Source organism: Octodon degus, unplaced genomic scaffold (genome assembly GCF_000260255.1).
Source record: "Octodon degus isolate 3935 unplaced genomic scaffold, OctDeg1.0 scaffold00033, whole genome shotgun sequence".
Lineage (NCBI taxonomy): Eukaryota > Metazoa > Chordata > Mammalia > Rodentia > Octodontidae > Octodon > Octodon degus.
This window is the reverse complement of record NW_004524609.1, coordinates 15,622,545-15,641,588: the sequence shown is the minus strand read 5'-3', so window position 1 is coordinate 15,641,588 and position 19,044 is coordinate 15,622,545. Positions and strand designations below refer to the sequence as shown.

Below are 19,044 nucleotides of genomic sequence, written 5' to 3'. Positions count from 1 at the left end.
TCAAGGGGACCTAGGGTCTGAACCTTTCCTCTTCCTCCTTGTAGCTCAAATCCAAGAGAATAGGAGCTGGCTTCGTCAAAGGCTCCTCCCTATTCCAGATGGCCACTGAGCTGATGGGGAAGTCTCAAACACAGGAGCAAGCCCTCCAGACTGTACGAGGAGGTGAGCAGGAGCTCCCTAGCCAGCCCTGCGTTCTCCAGGACAAGGACAGAAGTGAGCCCCTCCCTGGGCCAAGTGGAGAAGCCCCTGCTGGTAATGCATATTGTGGAGGACCCTTCCCTGAGAAGAAACCAAAAGGCTCCTGTGGGGACAGGTCCATGGCCAAATCCCGGGCCAACAAGAAGAAGCAGTTCCAAGCCATAGTGCCTCACAAGGATTCCCAGAGTATTGCCCGCTTCTTCTGCCAAAGGGTAGAAAATCCACCTGTACTTGGCTCAGCCCCAGGAGCAGAAGGTAGAGCAGAAGGTACCAGTCCTTCTTGTGAGGGGGTGCAGGGACCTCTCCTGGTCTCAGAGAAGTATGCAAAGGAGGAAGCTGGAGCCCTGGGATGTATAACTACCCTTCACACAAAGCAGCAGTCTGGGGAGCAGCCAAGGTAAGGGCATAGATAGTCATGGAATCCTGTGTGTTATGAAACTATGTCTGGAATCCACGTGGCTATGTACCCTTTGGTAGTGGGCCTCATTGGGCTCTGCTGGCTGCCTGGGCTGAGGGAGCATCTGGGCCTGGAGCCCTGATGTTGCTCTTCTCTCTGGCCAGCACCTGTCCAGACCAGGTGACCCTGGAAACACCACCCAGTCCCCCAAAGGAAATAAAGAGAGGCAAGCGGCACAGAGCTCAGCAGGTACCTCCAGGGAAGACACCATGGGGAATGGGAGGTGGCCTATTACATTTTTTTTTTTTTTTTTCTGGTACTGGGAATTGAACTCAGGACTCTGCGCTTGCCAGGCAGGTGCTTATTCTACTGAGCTATCTCCCCAGCCCTCAAGGTGGTCTGTGAAAAAGGCCAGGACCTGCTCATCCATGGCCAGGAGTTCAGGGGAATCATTACTTCTTTCCACAGTCCAAGGGCAGATGGGACAGGCTGGAGAGGACCATCTGATACTAAGGCATAGTCTTTATTTTTTTTATTTTTTTTTTCTATTTATTTATTTATTTTATTTATTTTGTGTGTGTGGCCAGCTCAGCCCACCAGGGGGCGGGCTGGCTGGCATGTGGTGCTGGGGGATTGAACCGAGGTCCCTGTGCTTTGCTCAGCTTAGCTTGTTCTAAGTAGGTGCTTTAGACCACTGAGCCATCTCACCAGACCTGGCATAGTCTTTTTGAGGGAAGATGGGCCCACTGAAAGGAAGTGACCACTCCTTTTCCCACTGTGACCCTGTCTAGGAGAACTCAGGGATCCCATCACAGAAGAGGCCATGCAACTTAGCCAAGTCCTCCATCGTAGTGGAGGACAAGGGCAGCACCTCAGCTAGTGGTCAGGGTACTTTGAATGCCATAGTCCAACACCCGTGCCAGCTCTCAGCTCCTGGCATCTCCCTGAAGGACGCTGCAGATATTGTGGTCAGGTACCTGACCCCTTTCTACAAGGAGGGCAAGTTTGCATCCAAGGTAAGATGAATAAGTGGGCTCTGCCTTCCCCAGGGCACTTGGGTTGAAATGGGAGTTTGGAAGCATGCACCCCAGAACAACACAGGGCAGAGCAGGTGCAGTCTAAGACTAAGTCTAACTCCTGCTCTCCTGGGTCTGCCCTGCCCTTGGTTATAGCCATGAAAGGCTCCTGCTGTCTGCTGTCTGCTCTCTCCTCTCTCTGCCTTCCAGGAGCTGTTTAAAGGCTTCGCCCGCCACCTTTCACACTTGCTGACTCAGAAGAGCTTGTCTGGAAGGAGTGGTGAGTGCCAGTATGGCCAAGTCTTGGGGGCACTGGAGAGGGGGAGGGTCCTGCACGGATGACTCTGGCTCTTACCTCTTCATGTCCACCTGCCCTGAATCCACAGTGAGGGAAGAAGCCCAGAGCCTCATCAAGCAATTTTTCCATGGCTGTGTGAGGTGTGAGAGTGAAGCCGACTGGCACAATTTGTGTGGCCTACAGAGATGACCTGGTGCAGGCCTCACAGAGCTGGCAGCCTCCCTAGACTCAGAAACCAGCCTGGGCCTTCCTCAGAAATAGGAAGCTGGGCAGGCCAGCTGGTGCCAGGGGTGCCATCTTTCTGAGGGTCCTTCTCCCTACCAACCACGGCTCACTTTGGAGATGGTTCCAGATACTTTCCAAATCAAGTCAGAGGTCACGAGTCAGCCTACCTTCCTGCTTGCAAAGCCCCATGGTCCTTCCTCAGAGCCTCCTTGTCTCTCCTAGCCCTCATAGTTGAGTTTTCTGGGTCAGATCCCCAGGTGAGAATATGGCAGGGTGACGTGGCTGCTGCCAGGGGCAGAGTAGGAGCAACCTTACTTCTCATACTCAACAAGTTCAGAGCCAGGGCAAGGCCTCCTATCCAAGGTTTGAGGCCTGCTCAGGGCCTCTGCTCACCTGCTTCCCTTGTGATGCCAGCCTTGCCTTAGGTGTAGAGCTGGTAGGAACAGTGGTGGCACATAGGCCCTCTACTCAGCTCAGCTGCTGGTTAGGAAGGCCGGGCCTGACTGATGTTTACAATAGGAATAAAGTATTGTTTGCTTGACACACACATGTACATACAACTCTTTTTCTTGGAAATTTTTATTTCCTCAGCACCTTCTTCCAGGGCTAGGTTTATGCCAACATTGAGCCTTGTGGGTACTTGGGGCCAGGTAGGTATCTGCCTCAGGCTGGACAATATTAGATGTCCAAGCCAGGTTTCTGTAGTCCCCTTACTGGGCCCTAGCCCGCCCCTGAGGTAGTGTGGCTACCTTTTTTTTCCCATCTGAAGTCACTGTGGCACTCCCTGCCCCATAGCCTCCATCTGGGCCAGCCAGGCTATGCTGTATTCCAGAGCAGGGCCAGGTGGGACCTGGGCTAGGGAGATCTCTTGGCCTTCAACTGAGGCTGGGCCACTGGGACCACTGAGTTGAAGATGCGCTGCCATCCTTCAAGAAGGTGATGGTGTAGTATAGTTCCTGGGCCTGGTCAGGGAGAGGCCTGTCAGCACTCGGCTCCCCAGTCAGTCCCCGCCACTGCCCCGCTCACTGCTCCTGAGCTGTGATTCCACCCTGAGCCCATGTTCCTGCTGCAGGCCAGGGCTGGGTGGAGGCACTCATCCTCCTTCCTGAAGGCATCAAAGCCCTGAGCATTCACCTGTGGCAGCTCCATCCAGATGGTCTGTGGACTGTCAACTGAGCCATAGTTGAGCTCTAGGCCAGGGGCCCCATCGGGCTCCAGTGGGCTGAGCAGGTGGAGCCTCTGAAGGTCCTTCAAGGCTATGCAGCAGCACATTTTCTAGGGGCAGCAGAGACAGCAAAGCTTGGTTCTTCTGGGGTGGGGGTGGGGTCAACATACAGTGCAAAAGTTATGGCCTGAGGGTTCCTAGAAGAGCACTAGGGCAGGAATTTTGCCCACCTGGGAAGTGGGGTCCATGAGAACAAGGTTCTGGCGATTGAGCCCCAAGAGGGTAGGTCCAGGAAGCACCAGCTTGCTCACTCGTGGCACCACATACACGGTATAGCCAAAGAGGGGCAGCTGCTTTGTGGCTTCTGGGGATAGAGAAGGCTAGTACATGAGTTCTGTGAAGGCCATGGAACTTGCCCCACTTTGTTCCTAGGGCAGGTGAGGGACAGGCAGCCTAGAAGCCACCTTGCCTCTCCACGCTTGCTCCTCCTGGGCCCAAAGCCCCCTTTTCCCATACCCACCAATAAAGCTGATTTGTGCATCTTGGGAGCTGTATCCTTGCAGCTGCTTCAGCTCCTGGCCCATCAAACTCTTTATGATGTCCATGTTCACCTGCCATTGCAGTGTCTTTGGTATATAATCCAGCAGGTCTTGCCTAGGGGACACATTCTTGCTTAGAGCTACAGACCATGGGGTAGCTAGTCCAAGGCTAGGCATATGGTGCAGGTAACTGAACAGGTGGATAAAACTAGGAACCTACAGATGAACCAGGTGAGCACCCTGCCCTGAAGGAGATTGGATTAGGCTGAAGAAGACAGGTTATCTACTGCTCCAGGCCAATCTGATCAAGGCCAGGAAGGGTTAAATGGAGGGGCTTTGGCTTTGGAGGAGGGAGTAAGGGTGGTGGGTGGTGCATAAGTGGGAAGGCATGACGGGACGTGTGGGGGCCATGCTCACATACCCTGAGGGGGGGCTCTTGCTGGCCCTGCCAAGGTGCTGGAGGGCAGCCAGCTGGGCAAGCTGTGTATCTGTGTGTGCATGGCCCATCAGCTTCCCCTGTAGGTAGTCCCGCAGCACCTGAAGAGAGAGGGCTGTGAGGAAGTGGCTGTGCCACAAAGTCCCCAGCAGTCAGGGATCCCCACCTGTTGGGACTCAGCCTGTTCCTGCCACCAGCCCTTTCAGCTGCTGTAAACTATGTCATTGTGGGGAGGGAGCCTAGAGGTCTCCCTGGCAGGAACTCCACCCTCAAGTTGCAGGGGCATTGCATGGCCATCCAGGAGCAGGGGCTGACCTGGCCATAGTGGGTGCCAATGTAGATGGGGTGATCAAAGTGCAGTGGGGTCTCCCAGCTAAGGCGCCGGCTGTGCAAGCTTATGTTCTCGTCCATCACCACACTGTTGAGGTATTCATGGGGCCACAGGGGCCGAACCAGCTCACCTGCATGAGGGACCCAGGTCAGCACTGCTCACAGCCCACTCCACCGCCCCAGCACAGATGCTGCCTCCTGGTGAGCAGGAAGCACCCTGAACTTCCTTCCCTGTTGCCTCACCTTCTCCTTTGATGAGGAAGAGGGCAAACTCCTGTACTTCCTGCGGGTCTGTGATGCCCATCTGACCACACATCTCCTCCAGCACTTCTCCTGCCACCTGGGAATGTGGATGGGGTGATGGTTTGGGAGACTGGCAGGCACAGAGCTGAAGCCCACAGCCTCTTTCCTCAGCCCTTCCCCCTCACCGTGAAGGTCCGCACGTTTGTCTTGTAGTCCACACCCCCAGGAAGGTGAATCACAAGCAGGCGGACTGTTTTTCCATTCTGTTAAGGGAGGTTATAGGGTCAGTCACCAGTAGTCAGTGGTTACAGTTGTCCTGTGGACAGCCCCCGCCCCCCGGGAGGCCTAGAAGGCCCATCTGTCCACCCTTAATACCAGAAAAGCGCGCATTTCGCCTGGGTGGGGCAGTCGTTGGCGCCCCCCATATTTGACTGTGTGCTGGAGGTGCTGCTGGCTTTTCCGGACCAGCTCTACAGAGAAGCCAGGATGAGAGAGTCACGAGCCTGAACACCAGCTCACCTGTCTGAGGGACCCAGGTCAGCACTGCCCACAGCCGTCCTCTCCCCAACCAGCAAGTACCAAGCCTGGGAATCCCTGTATCCCTTCCCCTCTCACAACACCTTGGCTAGGGCCCGAATCCTGTAGGAACTTGGTCACATATGGCATCAGTATGGTAGATGGGGGGAAGAATCCTGTGAAGAGGCTGAGAAGGCTCCATCCCCGGGTACAGTGTTCTCTAGGGCAGAGAGCCTAGACTTCAGGCTGACCTGACCACAATGCCACACTAAACCCAGAGGCCCTCACCCCACCATCCCCACTCACGACTTGGGGTGTCCTGTGACCTGCTTGATGACCTGGCAGTACATTTCGTCCCTAAGGTCCTCTTCCTGGCACAGCTGTGGGAACAGGAAGAAGGAAGTAGGGTAAGGCAGAGGAGTAGCAGGATGGCTTAGTGTCTGAAGTCTGGGAGAGATCCTGCTAATGGCAGTGGGCTAGGGCTAAGACAAAGTGACAGCCCAGCAGCTGCTGCTTGGTCTGCCAGTAGATGAAGGCATTTATACAGCTAGTCCTCTCAGGTGCTAGGTGTATGCTCTACCACTGAGTCATGTCCAGGTTGAAGCTACTTTTTATTGAGGGAGTACTAGAGATCGAACTCAGGGTCTTTGCACTGAGCTACATCCTTAGCCCATTTTTTATTTTGAGAGAGAATCTCACTAAGTTGCTCAGTTGCTTCATGCTAGGCTTAAACTTAGTCTTCCGGCTTTAGCCTTCTAGAGTGCTAGGATCACCATGTCTCGCACCACTCCTTCCTTCCTTCCTTCTTCCTTTTTTTCTTTCTTTCTTTTTTTTTTTGAGGGAGGGTCATACTACGTAGTTAAGACTGGCCTTGAACTCACAGTGATCTTCCTGGCTCAGCCTCCCAAGTGCTGGGACTACAGATATGCACCACCATGCCTGGCCACCACTCTGTGTCACTTGCTTTACCTGCTGTGGTCCCTTAATCATCTTTGCTGGTTATACCTTGCCTGCTCGGCATCCAGATGCTGTGGGGCCCTGGGGCCTACCTCCTCTCCAATTGTCTTAGCTGTCCCCACCCAGGACTCTAGTGCTTGCCTCCAGCCCAGGTTCTCCTTAAACCTCAGCCCTCTCTGCTCAGAAGTCTGCAGCTCTGCATAGTCAAAACAGACTCCACTACTAGCCCAACCTGCTCTTCCTCAGTGACAGTCGCTGCTCTGACTCCTCACACTCACAGCCAGTCCTTTGCAGTCTAAATCTTCTGCTTCTCCCCTTGGCTGCTGCCTTGGGCCAAGCCAGTGCCCTCTCTTACCAGAAGACATTGTAATTTCCATTTGCTTTTTTTTTTTTTATTTTTATTTTAACATTGTGTGTGTGTGTGTGTGTGTGTGTGTGTGTGTGGCCAGCTCAGCCCACCAGGGGGCGGGGCTGGCTGGCATGTGGTGCTGGGGGATTGAACCGCGGTCCCTGTGCTTTGCCAAGCTTGTTCCAAGTAGGTGCTTTAGACCACTGAGCCATCTCTCCAGCCCCTCCATTTGCTTTTATTTATTTATTTATTTTTATTTATTTATGTGTGTGTGTGTGGCCAGCTCAGCCCACCAGGGGGCGGGGCTGGCTGGCATGTGGTGCTGGGGGATTGAACCGCAGTCCCTGCGCTTTGCTAAGCTTGTTCTAAGTAGGTGCTCCAGACCACTGAGCCATCTCACCAGCCCCTGCTTTTATTTATTATTATTATTATTACTATTATTTGTTGGTGGTGGTGTTTTGAGACAGCGTATTGCTAGGTAGTCCAGGCTGGCCTTGAGCTTGCAGCAATCCTGTCTGCCTCCCAGTGGTTGGGATTACAGGTGTTCCATTTGCCTTAACCCCCAGCCCAGAACCTCAGAAAATGACCAGAATCATCCTGGGAGATACAGGCCAAGTCTTTCTTTACAACCTCTCTGATAATGAAAAATCAAAGTTCTTACATTTGGCCCACGAGGCCTGCTGTGAGCTGGACCCACCATTCCCTCACTGTCCTTAGCCTCCAAACTGGCCTTGCTAGTGCTGAAGCTCACTGCCATTACTGTCACCTCTGCCCTTCCCTCATCCAAGGCCCTGTCCCCATGTATACCTGGCTCGCTGCTTTTCAGACCTCTGTTAACAAAGCCATTTCCAGGCAGCGGTCCCTTCCCTGCCTTAGTGTTCTCCCATAGGCTCTTTACTCTCAGGCATGTATGTCTTTATTGTATCTCCTGTGAGATTGTGCATATTGCAGGAATTCAGCCTACTGGCTTCACAGCCGTGCCCCAAATGGAATAAGTGCTCAGTACATACTCTGGAATGATTCAAAGGAATAGTAACTGCCAAGTATGGTGGAACTTGTCTGTAATCCCAGCATTTGGGAAGCTGAGCTAGGAGATTACCTCAAGTTCAAGGCCAGCCTGAGCTAAAAAAATGACCCCATCTCAAAACAAAAAGCAAAAACCATAAACAAAAACAACCAAAAAAAACCCCAAAACAAACCAATAATAGTAAGCAAGGGAGCTAGGGAAGGGGGCCCAGGCAGGAGGAGGAAAGGCACCCCGGGCCTCCTGCCCAGCTTGCAGCACACACTGTCCTTGCTTACCCTCAGCAGTTCGTACAACAGATCCATCTCGTCCTTGCCACGGGGCTTAGACTGGTCCCCCATGAACTGCATTAATGCTACAGGCAGGATAAAGAGCATGGTGAGCTGGGTCGTGCCCTGGCCTGGCATATATTTGCTATTGAGACAGGGTATTGCTAGGTAGATAGTATGTACGGGGTATTGCTTCACCTACTGTCTGATGTCTTACTCCAAAGCATATACATGTTCCAGGCTAGGCAGCTGACTCCAGCTTTACCAAAGAGGAAATGGGCTCAGGAATATTTTGTGGGTACCAAGTCCACACATAGACTTGGGTAGGGGAGGACTGGGCAAACTCTTCTGAGTTGGCAGCCTGGGGCAGAGTCAGGTAGAGCTCAAGGAGAGAAGGGGGCCAGGGGCCCTAAGGTGCCTGCACCGCTTACCCTCAAATCCCGCCGCAGCCTGCTTGCTTGTGTTCTCATCACTGAGGTAGATGAGTGATTCCTGGATGGGAACCTGTGGCCAAAGAGGCTGGGTCTCTGTCTGGGGTTACAGGAGTCTAAGGGCAGATCTGTAGGCCAGACTCCTCCCCACCTGGCCCCTTACCTGGCTGTACTGTACTAGGCTGGCCATGGCCTTTGCTTTGGCACCTCCACCTGTCAGGGGTAGCCTGTGGAGTCAGAAGGGACAGTCTTGCTTGCTCAGGCCTCCTGCCTTTGTTCCAGGCTACAGAGAGGGGATGGTGACAGCACTGGCCTGGTGCTCTGGGTAGGGCTCTGTGTTGGGAGGCTGATGACACACAGATATGGGGGTCAGCCCCAGGCACTCACAATGTGAGAGGTTTCCGGAAGTAGTGTAGTGCAAATTCTTGCATGGTGTAGTTGTGGGAATCAGTGGACAGAGAGGTGTAGACCATGGAGGAATGTAGACTGGTGGCCTCTGAGTCGTCACTGGGTGCCTGGCTCTGGGAGTGGGTGGGACTCTGGGAGCACAAGAAATCTGGTACCACCCAAATGCCCATAGCCTGCCTTGCAGGTCCTGACCCCTAGTACCATCCCCCACCCCTGCCAGATCAGAGAAGAATAAGACCAGAAATCAGGAAAGTCAAGACTTTATTGACAGCACTGAATTAAGCATGCTTTGGGCATAGAGCCCAGGCCCTCTCCAGGGGTCTTCTAGCATTGCTAGTGAGATAAGGCAAGAAACTCAGAGCAGGCAGGAAAGACAGCAATATACTGGCACTACCCACCAGGCTACAGGAAGCCAAGGGAGGTGGGCAAGCCCCAGCCAATCACACTCTCCTTCCTCAACTTCTAGTTACACCTGGCCTCCACCTTCCATCTTCCTCACCTCCAGGACTTTATCCCACTGAGCTGGCCCTGGCCCTGCCAGCTGTGGCTGACTCTTGCGCTGCCAGCTGCTCTTCTTCTCTGATGAGAAGGAGTAATCAGGAGCAGCAGCCGGTTGCACCATGTCAGCAGGAAAGAGTCCTGATCGGCCTCCAGCAGAACCAAAATACCAGCCTAGAGGGCATCCCAAGACAGTGGCTCACCCATCTGGCCCTTCTGCCCCTTGGCAGGCTCTGCTAGTGGGGTGCCATCCCTGCACCAGGCCCTTCTGTTGGCCATGGGGATACCTGGCTCTAGGGTGGCTACTGGCAACAGCTTGATTAGCTCCCCACAATGAAAGCTGAGGAGGCTGTGGTCATTGGTGATGTAGCTTCGGAGGGCGATGACATAGCCAGAATCCTGTGGGTAGGAGCGTGAGCAGGCTGACAGCAACTGCCTGCCATGGGTTGACCTCCCGCTGCACGCTGGGGCTTCAGGGACTTTGTCCACACTCCCAGTCCACCCAGGGGAGCCAGGCATGGTGAACTACAGCTGGAGAGGCTGCTTGCTGTCCTCCCAGCCCCCACCGGGCCCGAGCTTGCCTTTCTCAGCTCACTCAGGAACTGCTCCACCATGGCCTTGATGGCCCTCGCCCGGGCTGTGTACAGTACCAGCCGCTCACCCTTCAACAGCAGCTCCAGGGTGGAGCCACTCGGGCACTCCACACCCAGCACTTCGGAAAAGCTGTACACAGGGTAGGGCATGAGTCAAAGGCCCTCCTGTCCCCTGCCCCCAGCCTGGGTTCTAGGGCAGCTCACCTGTAAGAGCAGAGTGTCTTCAGTTGGTCGAGGTGGAAGCTGGGGCCCTGGCTCATGCTGAGGAGTCTCAGCCCCCGGTGGGACACACCCAGCAGCTGCACATCGCTACCATTCTCACCCTGCCAAGGAAGGTGGGTGGGTCGGGGCAGGGTCCTGGCACCACCTAGATGCCAGGAGCTACAAGGGCCCATGGCTGGCCTGTCTTCTGCTGACCCAGCCCTCATCCTGCCTGTAGATGACCAAGCCTGTGCACTGGAGCCCAGACTCAAGGCTTGAGACCCCATGCATCACTGACCGAAACAGGAAAGATACGAGAGAAATAATTGGCCCAGTTGTTCCGAGCGGCCACAACGATGCGCTTCTTAACCACATCTTCAGTGGTAGCAAGGGAGTCCAGGCCTATCCCCAAGTCTCCTGTGGGTGGGAGGGGCCCAGATTGTCAGGTCACCTGTGTTTTAAGAGTGCTCCCATGGCCACTTCCTCCCATGAGGAAGGCCCAGAACTCCAGCTCCCTGACTCCAGAATCCTTGGACCCATACCCAGCAGGTCTTTCATTTTGTGCCGCTCCTCCTGGGAGATTCGAATGCAGGACTCAGCAAAGGTGTCTCGCAGGATCTGAGGACAGAGCTAGGTGGTTACTACTAGGTCCTGAAGCCAGAGCCCATCAAGAGCTGTATAAGTAGGGGCCGGGGAGATGGCTCAGAGGAATAAGTGCTTCCCTGGGCAATGGTCTGAGTTCAATCCCCCGTTCTGCCAAAAAAAAAAAAAAAAAAAATGTATAAAGGAGAGGCTGTTGCCTGGCAAGTACAAGGGCCTGAGTTCAATCCCTATAAAAAAATAAAGGAGAGGCTGGAGGGCCCAGTAGAGGGCGCCCTCACCCTGCAGTGCTCCCAGAGAAGCACAGGGAGACAGGGCTCCCAAGCCCTGGGGCCAGGTAGATGGCTCAGTAGATAAGCGCTTGCCTGGGAAGCGCCAAGCCCACCTTTGGCTCACTGCCCCTCCTTTCCTTTCCCCCACACTATTGGACCAGCTGATATAAGCTATCCTGAAGAAGCAGAATGTGGCAGAGAGGGTGGGGAGTATTGTGGATTTGGAGAAGCAGAGACAGTTCTGTGAGCATCCAGAGGTGTAAGGTACCGTTTGTGCAGTCCCTACTGCGTGCCTGGGCTGTGTACTGTGTGCACTCTGTAAAATGAGGTTAATCGTGGTCCCTGCTTCCTAGTACAGTAAGAGGCAGGGCTTCACACAGAGTGCCCTGGAAGAGCTGTCATGCCCTCACACAAGTGTTACTCTGGCCTAGGTGTTAGGTTTCAGGGCTCCAAGATACAGATGGGGCAGGCTGGCCAGTGGGGCAAGATCTCACCTGTTCACAGATAAGCCTGAGGGAGTAAGGATGGCTGAAGTTCTCCCTGGGGTAGAACACCTGGAGGAGGCATGGGAAAGTGGAGTCTGGCAGGGTCTGTGTCTTACCCAGCCCTTTCTTCCCTCAGCATCATCTCCTGTCCCCACTTCAGGTCCTAAACCTTCCATGGCATCTCTGACTCCATCAGTCAAGGTCACTAAATTCCCTTTGGAGTTGTCAGGTCTTTGAAAGCGACACCCAGTTTGTGACAGTCCCTCAGAACCCAGGCTGCAGGGTGCCCAGGCCCTGCCCATAAACAAGCCTGGGAAAGATGGGTCATGAGGAGGGATTCTGCGGTCCCAGGCTGTGATCCTTCCAGCCTGCCTGTCCCCCTCCCTGCCAGCACAGAGAAGAGGCCCCACCCTCATGCCCACCCTCATGCCCACCTCCTTTCGCAGAAACAACTTCCACGGTACATTGGTGTAGGAGAAGCACACACTGCCAGAGGGCAGGAGTAGCTGGGTGGAGACTCCCTGGTCCTCCATGGGCCTTGCCAAAGCTGGAGGGAAACAGCACAGAGTCTCAGGCTGAAGAATGCCCACAGTGGGAAGGATGGGGCACAGAGAGAAGTGTCCCCTCCTTGTCTGGTTCTGTCAGCCCCCAGCTGTCTTACTCCTGCCCTCAGCATCATCTCCTGTCCCCACTTAAGGTCCTAAACCTTCCATGGCATCTCTGACTCCATCAGTCAAGGTCACTAAATTCCCTTTGGAGTTGTCAGATCTTTGAAAGTGACATCCAGTTTGTGACAGTCCCTCAGAACCCAGGCTGCAGGGTGCCTAGGGCCTGCCCTGCCCAGGAATGAGGAAGCTGGGGCTTCAGGGCCCCAAAGTCCAGAAGTACAAGCAGCTGACCTCAGCCATTTGGAGATGACTTGGGCCATGAGTCCCAGGAGGCTACTAGGAGTCCTTCTCCCTCCCCAGCAGAGCCCACTGTGCAGGAGACATGGGGTTCCTCACCACAAGGCTCTGCTGAAGAGGTCTGGGGTTCCTCAGGCAGAGGCAGAGGCAGTGGTGGTGCTGGTGGGGGTGGGGGTGCTTGGGTAGTGGATGGGATTGGGCCAAACAGGTCCCGGAGGGGCCCCTGCTTTTCCCTGATGGAAAGGGAAGGCTCATGTCGTGGCCTGGACTTGGGTCGAGGAGCCACAGCTGGTGGAGGGCCCTTCCCCAAGCTGGAGGCCAGTGTCTGGGGGAGGGGAGACACAGAGAAGGCATGAGAACAAGGCCAAAGTTACCAGGAAAGCCCTTCACTTAGAGGCTGAGAGAAGGGAGGGAGACGCTCACCGATGGGGGTGAGTGGGCACCATTGATTCCCAGCTTGGCTAGAGCCTCGTCCTTGGGGTCATTTTTCTTAAGAAAACTTCTGTGAGGCCTTATGAGAGAAAGAAGTGGTCACCAGGCCTATAGCATGACTTTCTGGGCAGTAAAGGGGCTGGCCACAGCCCCTGGGGCCCACCTGATAGGCTGCACAGGCATAGGTATGGGTCCCGGGCGGCTCTGGTACATGCGGATGATGTTTCCAATTTCCCTGCTAGGCTCTGACCGGGCTGTGGGGCCTGAGCTGCTCACTGCAGGCCTCTTGCCCTGGACGGGCCTGGCCTCTTCAGCTGGCTCAGCCTCCACCTTTGTTGCTGCTTTGGTTTCACTTTGTTCCAATGGCTTCTTCAGAACGGGAGGAGGAGGAAGAGGAGGAGGAGGAGGGGCCAGCACTGATGGGAAGAGAGCAGACAAATGATTAAACACGGCGCAGAAGTGCAGGAGGACTAAGACCCCTGCCCATCAGCCCCACCTTCGCTGGTTTCCTCCTCTTCCTCCTCAGTCTCCTCCCCGGCAGGGATCTGGACCTTGCCTGGAGGCTTCACCGTCTTCACCTTGATCTGCTGCTGCCCTGTAAATACCCCAGAGGGTCTTCTGTCACCCACATTGGTCCGGCAGCTCCACTGGTCAGCCTGTCTGGTCCCAGGCAGCCCCGAGTACCCTCACCCATCTTCTGGAAGTAGTCCCTTTTCTGCTGGAAGCTCTTGGGGTGCCAAGTCTTGTCTTCAGCCCACTCCGAGGTCTCCTGGGAGAAAGGAAAAGTGAAGAGCAGTCCAACCTGCCACATTGCCACACAGCACCCCCTCCAACCCCTCCTCGTGTCTCATCCCTGTAGCCCTGATGCCTACTGTCTCCACCCCAAGTGCCACCATCCATGTAGCCTCAGCTCTTTACCCTTGAGCAGGCACCAGGTGATTCCAAGACATACTCTGGCTCCTTCTGGGGGGCAGGGGACTTCGTGGGCTTGGCAGTGACAGCTGGGGGTGGTGCTGAGGAGGCAGCTGCGGAGGCCAGGGCTTGGCGCTGGCGTTGCTGAGTCTGCTGCTCTAGGGACAGGCTCATGGCCTGATTGGTCATCTGCTGAGCCTAAGGGGATGGGCAGTGGGCCGAGTAAGAGCACTGGCTGGGCCTGTGTCACGCCCCTGCCATCCCCACCCCTGGGAGAGCCTCAGCCCTGGGATGGCCCTGCCACCCACCAGAAGTAGTGCTTGTTGGTTAATGAAGTTCTGCTGCTGCACTGCCAGCTCCCTGGTGTTCAGGCTGGGAAGCAGGGGCTGTGGCTGTGGTGGTACCACCATGGCTGTGAGGGCAAACAGGTGGGCCAGAGCAGATGAGTACCACAGCCAACTTCAGGCCCTCAGTGCCCTGTGCCAATGGGTTCTTGGTGGGGAGTATCAGAGCAGGCAGCTATTCTTTTGAGAAGGGACCCAGTGACCCCAGCTCAGCCCTACCTGGCATGGCAGGGACTGTGCCCATCGCCGGCATCATGGGCATGGGTGCAGGGATCATAGCTGGCTGGTATCCAGACATCTGCATCATCCCTGGGTATACTAAGGGGGCAGGTGAGTCCTTACCCAGGCTCGCATGCCACCTTCGTCCAGCCCCAGAAAAGGCAAAAGCACTAGCCGCAGGGTGCTGGCAGGGATGCCCATCCCATCCTCGTAGCCTGGGGGGTGGGGAGGCAGTCCCTGACCATGCCCACCTCTGCTTCTGAGCCTGGGAGGCCCTGGACCAGAATCAGCCTCACACTCACCCATGGGGTAGGCCTGCTGCCCAGGCCCAATGGAGCCTCCTCCTTTCATGTGGCTGCTCAATGCCCAGCCTTGTTCCAGATCCTGAAGGGACATGGTCACACAATCAGAGCTAGAGTCTGGGAAGACCAGGAGGAGCAGTAGAGCCCCAGTGGACAGGGGTAGGCTGGGGGTGTATGGGGAACACTTACACTGAAGCCAGGGGTAAGAACGGGCTCAAAGAGGTGGTCCAGGAAGCCATCCAGACTCCCTGACGTCTGGGACTCCCCTGGGGGTGGGGGGCAGGAATAGAGTGGTGATCCAGCTGGAGGTGGGGCTGCCTGCACACCTATCCCTGTCACTCACCGACCTCAGTGTGCCTTACCTCTGTGGCCTCCGCTGGACCGTGTTGGGGCTGGACCCAGAAGAAGGCCTGGGGGCAAAGAGGGTGCCCGGACACCAGGGGCAGGTGGGATGTCCTTGGCTCTGGAGGAGAGAGTAGGTCTGGCTAAGGGCTTTCGAGGTGGAGCCCAGATGGGAGTGAAATGCAGAGGCTGCTGTGGGCATGAGGTGGGAGGAGGCGCTGCAGCAGCACCTATGCCCCATGGCAGGCTGGGGGCAGGGTTGCTGGGTGGCACCTACAAGCCAAGAGGGGTGATGGGGTAGCTGCGTGGAGCAGTCGGGTCCCCCGGATCCTCAGTCTGGCCGATCAGGTCCAGCACAAAGTCACAACCAGCCAAGTCTTGCCAAGCATCGCCAGAGTGCAGTGACACGGACCAGCCATGAGGGGGCACCTCCAGGCCTCTGGATGAGACAAGAAGGTGCAGAGGCTGCAGCAGGGTATGGTCAGTGTGGCAGAGGACCATCCTGTCAGGATGAGGACTGGACAGTGAACAAAGGGGAGGGGTCTGGAAGGGAGCCCCAGCAGCCCCTGCAGCTTTTTTTTTTCACTTGAACATTCATGTAATTTTTTTTAATAAGAAAAACATCCATTTTTATAGTAGAATCTAAATCAATTATTGTATGATACAATAAGTCATACATATTCAAATGGTTGACATTAATGGTAAGTCATTAGCATATTCAAATGGGTTGACATTCAACATGGACAGTAAGCTAGCTCACAAGAAACCAACTGCAGCTGGGGAGATGGCTCAGTAGAATAAGCGCGTCCCTGGCCTGAGTGCAATCCCCAGTTCCGCAAAAAAAATAAAATAAAAAAAAGTACTAAGGAAAGTTTTGGGCTGGTGAGATGGCTCAGTAGTCTAAAGCACCTACTTAGAACAAGCTTAGCAAAGCACAGGGACCGCGGTTCAATCCCCCAGCACCACATGCCAGCCAGCCCCGCCCCCTGGTGGGCTGAGCTGGCCACACACAAATAAATAAATTAAAAAAAAAAAAAAAAAAAAGAAACCAACTGCAGTGCACAAATACAACTGGTAGAATCCCAGCAGCCTGTTAACAGAAGTGCAGCCAACTTTCCTTATAATGAATAAGAACTCCAGCACTTTCTGGATATTTTTGGTAAAGCTAAGGAAAAGCTACTGCAGTCAGGAGATTGATAATTTTTAGACTTCAGGGGGCCGGGGAGATGGCTCAGTAGAATAAGTGCTTCTCTAGCAAGCGCAAGGGTCTGAGTTCAATCCCCGGTTCCAGCAAAAAAAGAAAGAAAGATAATTTTTAGACTTCAAAAAGTGGCTGCCAGGGGACCACAGTGAAAAATAAGTCCTGGAGCCAAAGGCAAACTAGACTGGAAAGAAATCAGTTTTTAAAAATGCAAAATTATACAGATGCTTAGTATACCATGCTCTGACAAGCTCTTGGCACAGTCTGTGCGTGGCTGGGGCCACTCTGCCAGCGCCTGGCAACCCACCCAGTTGTCCTGCAGCTCTACGGCTCTCCTTGAGTGGCCTACAAGCTGGAATCTGGGCCAGGTGCTCTCACAGCCCCCATTTAGACTCCTCTGCTCTCTATCTGGAATCTGTAGTCTGTCCCTGACGCTCACCTGAAAACTCCTGCTTGCTGTTGGAGAGGAGCCCCTGTCCCTGGACCCCAGGATGTGTGCAGTAGGACAGTAGACTCAGACAAGGATGGGGACAACGGTCAGCTCTGGCTGCACTGTCCCATTCTAGACTTCCCATACCTGCTCTGTAGGATCCACCCGGCAAGCTGCTCCCCCGTGGTCCAGGATTCTACCTCAGCTGAGTAGCACTCCTCTGTAGGGGAGGAGTAGGACAGGGTAAGGGACAGCCGGGCGTACCTGATGGCAAGGGGCAGCTGTCCCTTGGGTCCCAGAAATAGGGCAGAAAGGAGAACAGAGCCACAGAGGGGAGCAGCGGGAAGTCAGAGGCAGGAAGGAACTAAGGAGGGTAGAGGCAGGGCTGGCTCCGTTGTGGGCCTGGGAGGCTTTAGAGGGAGGTGACCATCACCGTTGAAGGTAAAAACATCTAATGCCATTCGGCCCCGCCGCCATCCGGCCTTCCACTCGAGCTGTGTCGGCGGGTGGGCCCGGGCAAACCCTGGGGCCAGTGGGGTCTGCTCCAGGGCCCCTAGCAGCTTGTGCTGGCACAGTGCCGCCATGCCCTGGGGGGCCTGGTCAGACACAAATCTGTAGAGACAGCATGGAGCTGCTGTGATGTGGGGTCGTGCATGAACCCCATCCACCAGGTCCCCTCTGCTGGCCCCATTACTTGAGCAGCGGCTTCTGCAGGGTGGGTGTTGGAGGGAAGGCGCTGAGCAGGATGGCCATGAGGGCCCAGCCTCGCTGGCTCTGCAGCTCATCTGGGTTGTGCCAGAGCTGGGCCACAAGCTGGCTGAAGAGCTCGTCCCGCAGTCCCGGCCGGCGCTGCCCCTGCTGCACCAGGTAAGTGCCCATGGTCTGCTCTTGCCAGGGCTGCAGGGATCCTTGCCCCAGGAGCCGCAGCATCTGTGACACAAAGCCAGGCCAGGGCAGGAAGTAGAGGACTCGCATGTGCTGGTCCCACCCCTCTGAGGGACCCTGTCCTCTCCCTCATGGGTCACTTACCACCTTGTTGATGTCCAAGGCATGCTGAGGGTTTTCTCCTTTCAGCTGTGTCAGTGGCTTGGCCAGAGGCAACCCTGGGCTGGGAAGGGATGGCTCCTGCAGAAGAGGGTGACATAGAGCTTGTCCTCTGTGCTGACAAGGGGAAGGACAGTCTCTTGGGGGACCCCCACAGAAACATGCACCCTGGGAGAAGGGAGGGGTTGGGGAGTAAAGCATCTCAGAAATGTTTCTTTCTAGCCAGGCATGGGGGCAGATGCCTGTAATCCCAGCATTCAGGTGGCTGAGGCAGGAGGATCCCCCTGAGTTCAAAGCCAGCCTGGGCTGTATAGTAAGACCCTAGCTCAAAACAACAACAAAGATGTGCCTTGTTTGTTTCTTTTGGTTTTGGTTTTTGAGACAAGGTCTCACTATATAATTCAAGTGAGCTTTGAATTCATTGTGTAGCCCAGGTTGACCTCAGATTCATGGGGATTCTTTTGCCTCAGCCTCTCAAATGCTGAGATTAAAGGAATGTGCCACCATGCCCAATTCAAAAATGTATCTTAGGGGGCCTGCCCCTTAGCTCAGTTCTTCAAGTGGCTGCTTCAACAAAGCCGTCAGGCTCAGGTTGCTGTGGTTCGATCCCCACAACTCCAGCCAGCCAAACCTGCCCTGAAGGCATTCAGAGAAAAAAAAAATGTATCTTAGTAGTTCTTTGGTTAGAGGAAAGATAACTGTACATGCAGAAAACAAAAAAGACTAAAAATTAAAACTATCTTAACATTCCACAGCCAAAGATAAACCATAGTTAGCATTTTAGCCTTGTGTCTTTCTTTCTTTTTCTTTTTTTAAGACAGAGTCTCACTTTGTAGCATAGGCTGGCCTTGAACTCAGGGCTGTCCTCCAGTTCAGCCTCCTGAGTGCTGGAATTAAAGGCTGTGCCACCGTGCCCAGCTGTTGTCTTAGAGATGCACGTCCTAGCGCACCCCAGTCTGGGTGTGGATATTTTGGAATTGGGGATTGACACTGGGAGAAATCCCCAGACTTTTTTTATTTTTTTTTTAATTTAAGGCAGTCATGCCAGGTCATTAAATTGCTCAGGCTGGGCTCAAACTTGTGGTCCTCCTGCCTCCTCCTTCCAGCATACTGGGATTACAGGCCTGTGGCACCAGGCCCAGCCCTTGTTTTTAAAGAGAACTGGGAATCTACTATATGTGTGGTTTTGAACCCTGCCTTTGTATTTCACACTGCAGCCTAGACAGTTTCCGTTGTCAAACATTCTTTAATGGTATGACTTCAACAGTAGGACAATACCACAGGTGTGCAAAGGTGTGGCCTCTCAGACTGAAATAACTCTCCCCAGAGAGCTATTTCAATTGGATGATTATTTTCAGAGCAGTTTGGCTGCATCCACAGCCCTGACAGCTACAGAAAGTAGAGAAAGGGAGAGGCTGGCTTCTACCTGGCAGGTGCTAACCATGGGAATGCTGAGCCTGCAG

The 19,044-nt window shown here is 54.6% G+C and overlaps 2 protein-coding genes across 3 annotated transcripts in view; one reads left to right on the top strand and one right to left on the bottom strand.

Annotated features, from left to right (window-relative positions):
• Nucleotides 1-2,983, top strand: part of Recql5 (RecQ like helicase 5) — a 42,163-nt gene extending 39,180 nt beyond the window's left edge. Inside the window, exons 15-19 of one of the 2 annotated variants that reach the window (XM_004630104.2) lie at nucleotides 45-595; nucleotides 760-844; nucleotides 1,387-1,611; nucleotides 1,822-1,891; nucleotides 1,998-2,983. In XM_004630104.2, the coding sequence (XP_004630161.1) occupies nucleotides 45-595; nucleotides 760-844; nucleotides 1,387-1,611; nucleotides 1,822-1,891; nucleotides 1,998-2,098 (1,032 nt within the window). In that variant the 3' untranslated portion in view covers nucleotides 2,099-2,983. Of the gene's footprint in view, nucleotides 1-44; nucleotides 596-759; nucleotides 845-1,386; nucleotides 1,612-1,821; nucleotides 1,892-1,997 lie in introns of those variants that run through there. The other variant, XR_002820861.1, reaches the window with a different exon arrangement.
• Nucleotides 2,984-2,990: 7 nt separating this feature from the next.
• Myo15b (myosin XVB) overlaps nucleotides 2,991-19,044 on the bottom strand; it is a 37,244-nt gene continuing 21,190 nt past the window's right edge. Inside the window, exons 26-64 of the mRNA XM_023714127.1 lie at nucleotides 17,567-17,662; nucleotides 17,232-17,467; nucleotides 16,971-17,149; nucleotides 16,685-16,757; nucleotides 15,184-15,345; nucleotides 14,927-15,027; nucleotides 14,754-14,830; nucleotides 14,565-14,646; nucleotides 14,263-14,361; nucleotides 14,008-14,111; nucleotides 13,706-13,897; nucleotides 13,478-13,556; nucleotides 13,284-13,382; nucleotides 12,951-13,203; nucleotides 12,779-12,866; nucleotides 12,455-12,680; nucleotides 11,885-11,997; nucleotides 11,460-11,519; nucleotides 10,636-10,711; nucleotides 10,392-10,510; nucleotides 10,097-10,215; nucleotides 9,881-10,022; nucleotides 9,587-9,698; nucleotides 9,301-9,473; nucleotides 8,781-8,932; nucleotides 8,557-8,620; nucleotides 8,394-8,466; nucleotides 7,972-8,048; nucleotides 5,670-5,743; nucleotides 5,468-5,583; nucleotides 5,223-5,317; nucleotides 5,033-5,110; nucleotides 4,848-4,944; nucleotides 4,590-4,735; nucleotides 4,260-4,375; nucleotides 3,820-3,953; nucleotides 3,530-3,663; nucleotides 3,269-3,409; nucleotides 2,991-3,096 (exon numbers count right to left, since the gene is read on the bottom strand). Coding sequence (XP_023569895.1) covers nucleotides 3,010-3,096; nucleotides 3,269-3,409; nucleotides 3,530-3,663; nucleotides 3,820-3,953; nucleotides 4,260-4,375; nucleotides 4,590-4,735; nucleotides 4,848-4,944; nucleotides 5,033-5,110; nucleotides 5,223-5,317; nucleotides 5,468-5,583; nucleotides 5,670-5,743; nucleotides 7,972-8,048; nucleotides 8,394-8,466; nucleotides 8,557-8,620; nucleotides 8,781-8,932; nucleotides 9,301-9,473; nucleotides 9,587-9,698; nucleotides 9,881-10,022; nucleotides 10,097-10,215; nucleotides 10,392-10,510; nucleotides 10,636-10,711; nucleotides 11,460-11,519; nucleotides 11,885-11,997; nucleotides 12,455-12,680; nucleotides 12,779-12,866; nucleotides 12,951-13,203; nucleotides 13,284-13,382; nucleotides 13,478-13,556; nucleotides 13,706-13,897; nucleotides 14,008-14,111; nucleotides 14,263-14,361; nucleotides 14,565-14,646; nucleotides 14,754-14,830; nucleotides 14,927-15,027; nucleotides 15,184-15,345; nucleotides 16,685-16,757; nucleotides 16,971-17,149; nucleotides 17,232-17,467; nucleotides 17,567-17,662 — 4,644 coding nt within the window. The 3' untranslated portion in view covers nucleotides 2,991-3,009. The remainder of the gene's footprint in view (nucleotides 3,097-3,268; nucleotides 3,410-3,529; nucleotides 3,664-3,819; nucleotides 3,954-4,259; nucleotides 4,376-4,589; nucleotides 4,736-4,847; nucleotides 4,945-5,032; nucleotides 5,111-5,222; nucleotides 5,318-5,467; nucleotides 5,584-5,669; nucleotides 5,744-7,971; nucleotides 8,049-8,393; nucleotides 8,467-8,556; nucleotides 8,621-8,780; nucleotides 8,933-9,300; nucleotides 9,474-9,586; nucleotides 9,699-9,880; nucleotides 10,023-10,096; nucleotides 10,216-10,391; nucleotides 10,511-10,635; nucleotides 10,712-11,459; nucleotides 11,520-11,884; nucleotides 11,998-12,454; nucleotides 12,681-12,778; nucleotides 12,867-12,950; nucleotides 13,204-13,283; nucleotides 13,383-13,477; nucleotides 13,557-13,705; nucleotides 13,898-14,007; nucleotides 14,112-14,262; nucleotides 14,362-14,564; nucleotides 14,647-14,753; nucleotides 14,831-14,926; nucleotides 15,028-15,183; nucleotides 15,346-16,684; nucleotides 16,758-16,970; nucleotides 17,150-17,231; nucleotides 17,468-17,566; nucleotides 17,663-19,044) is intronic.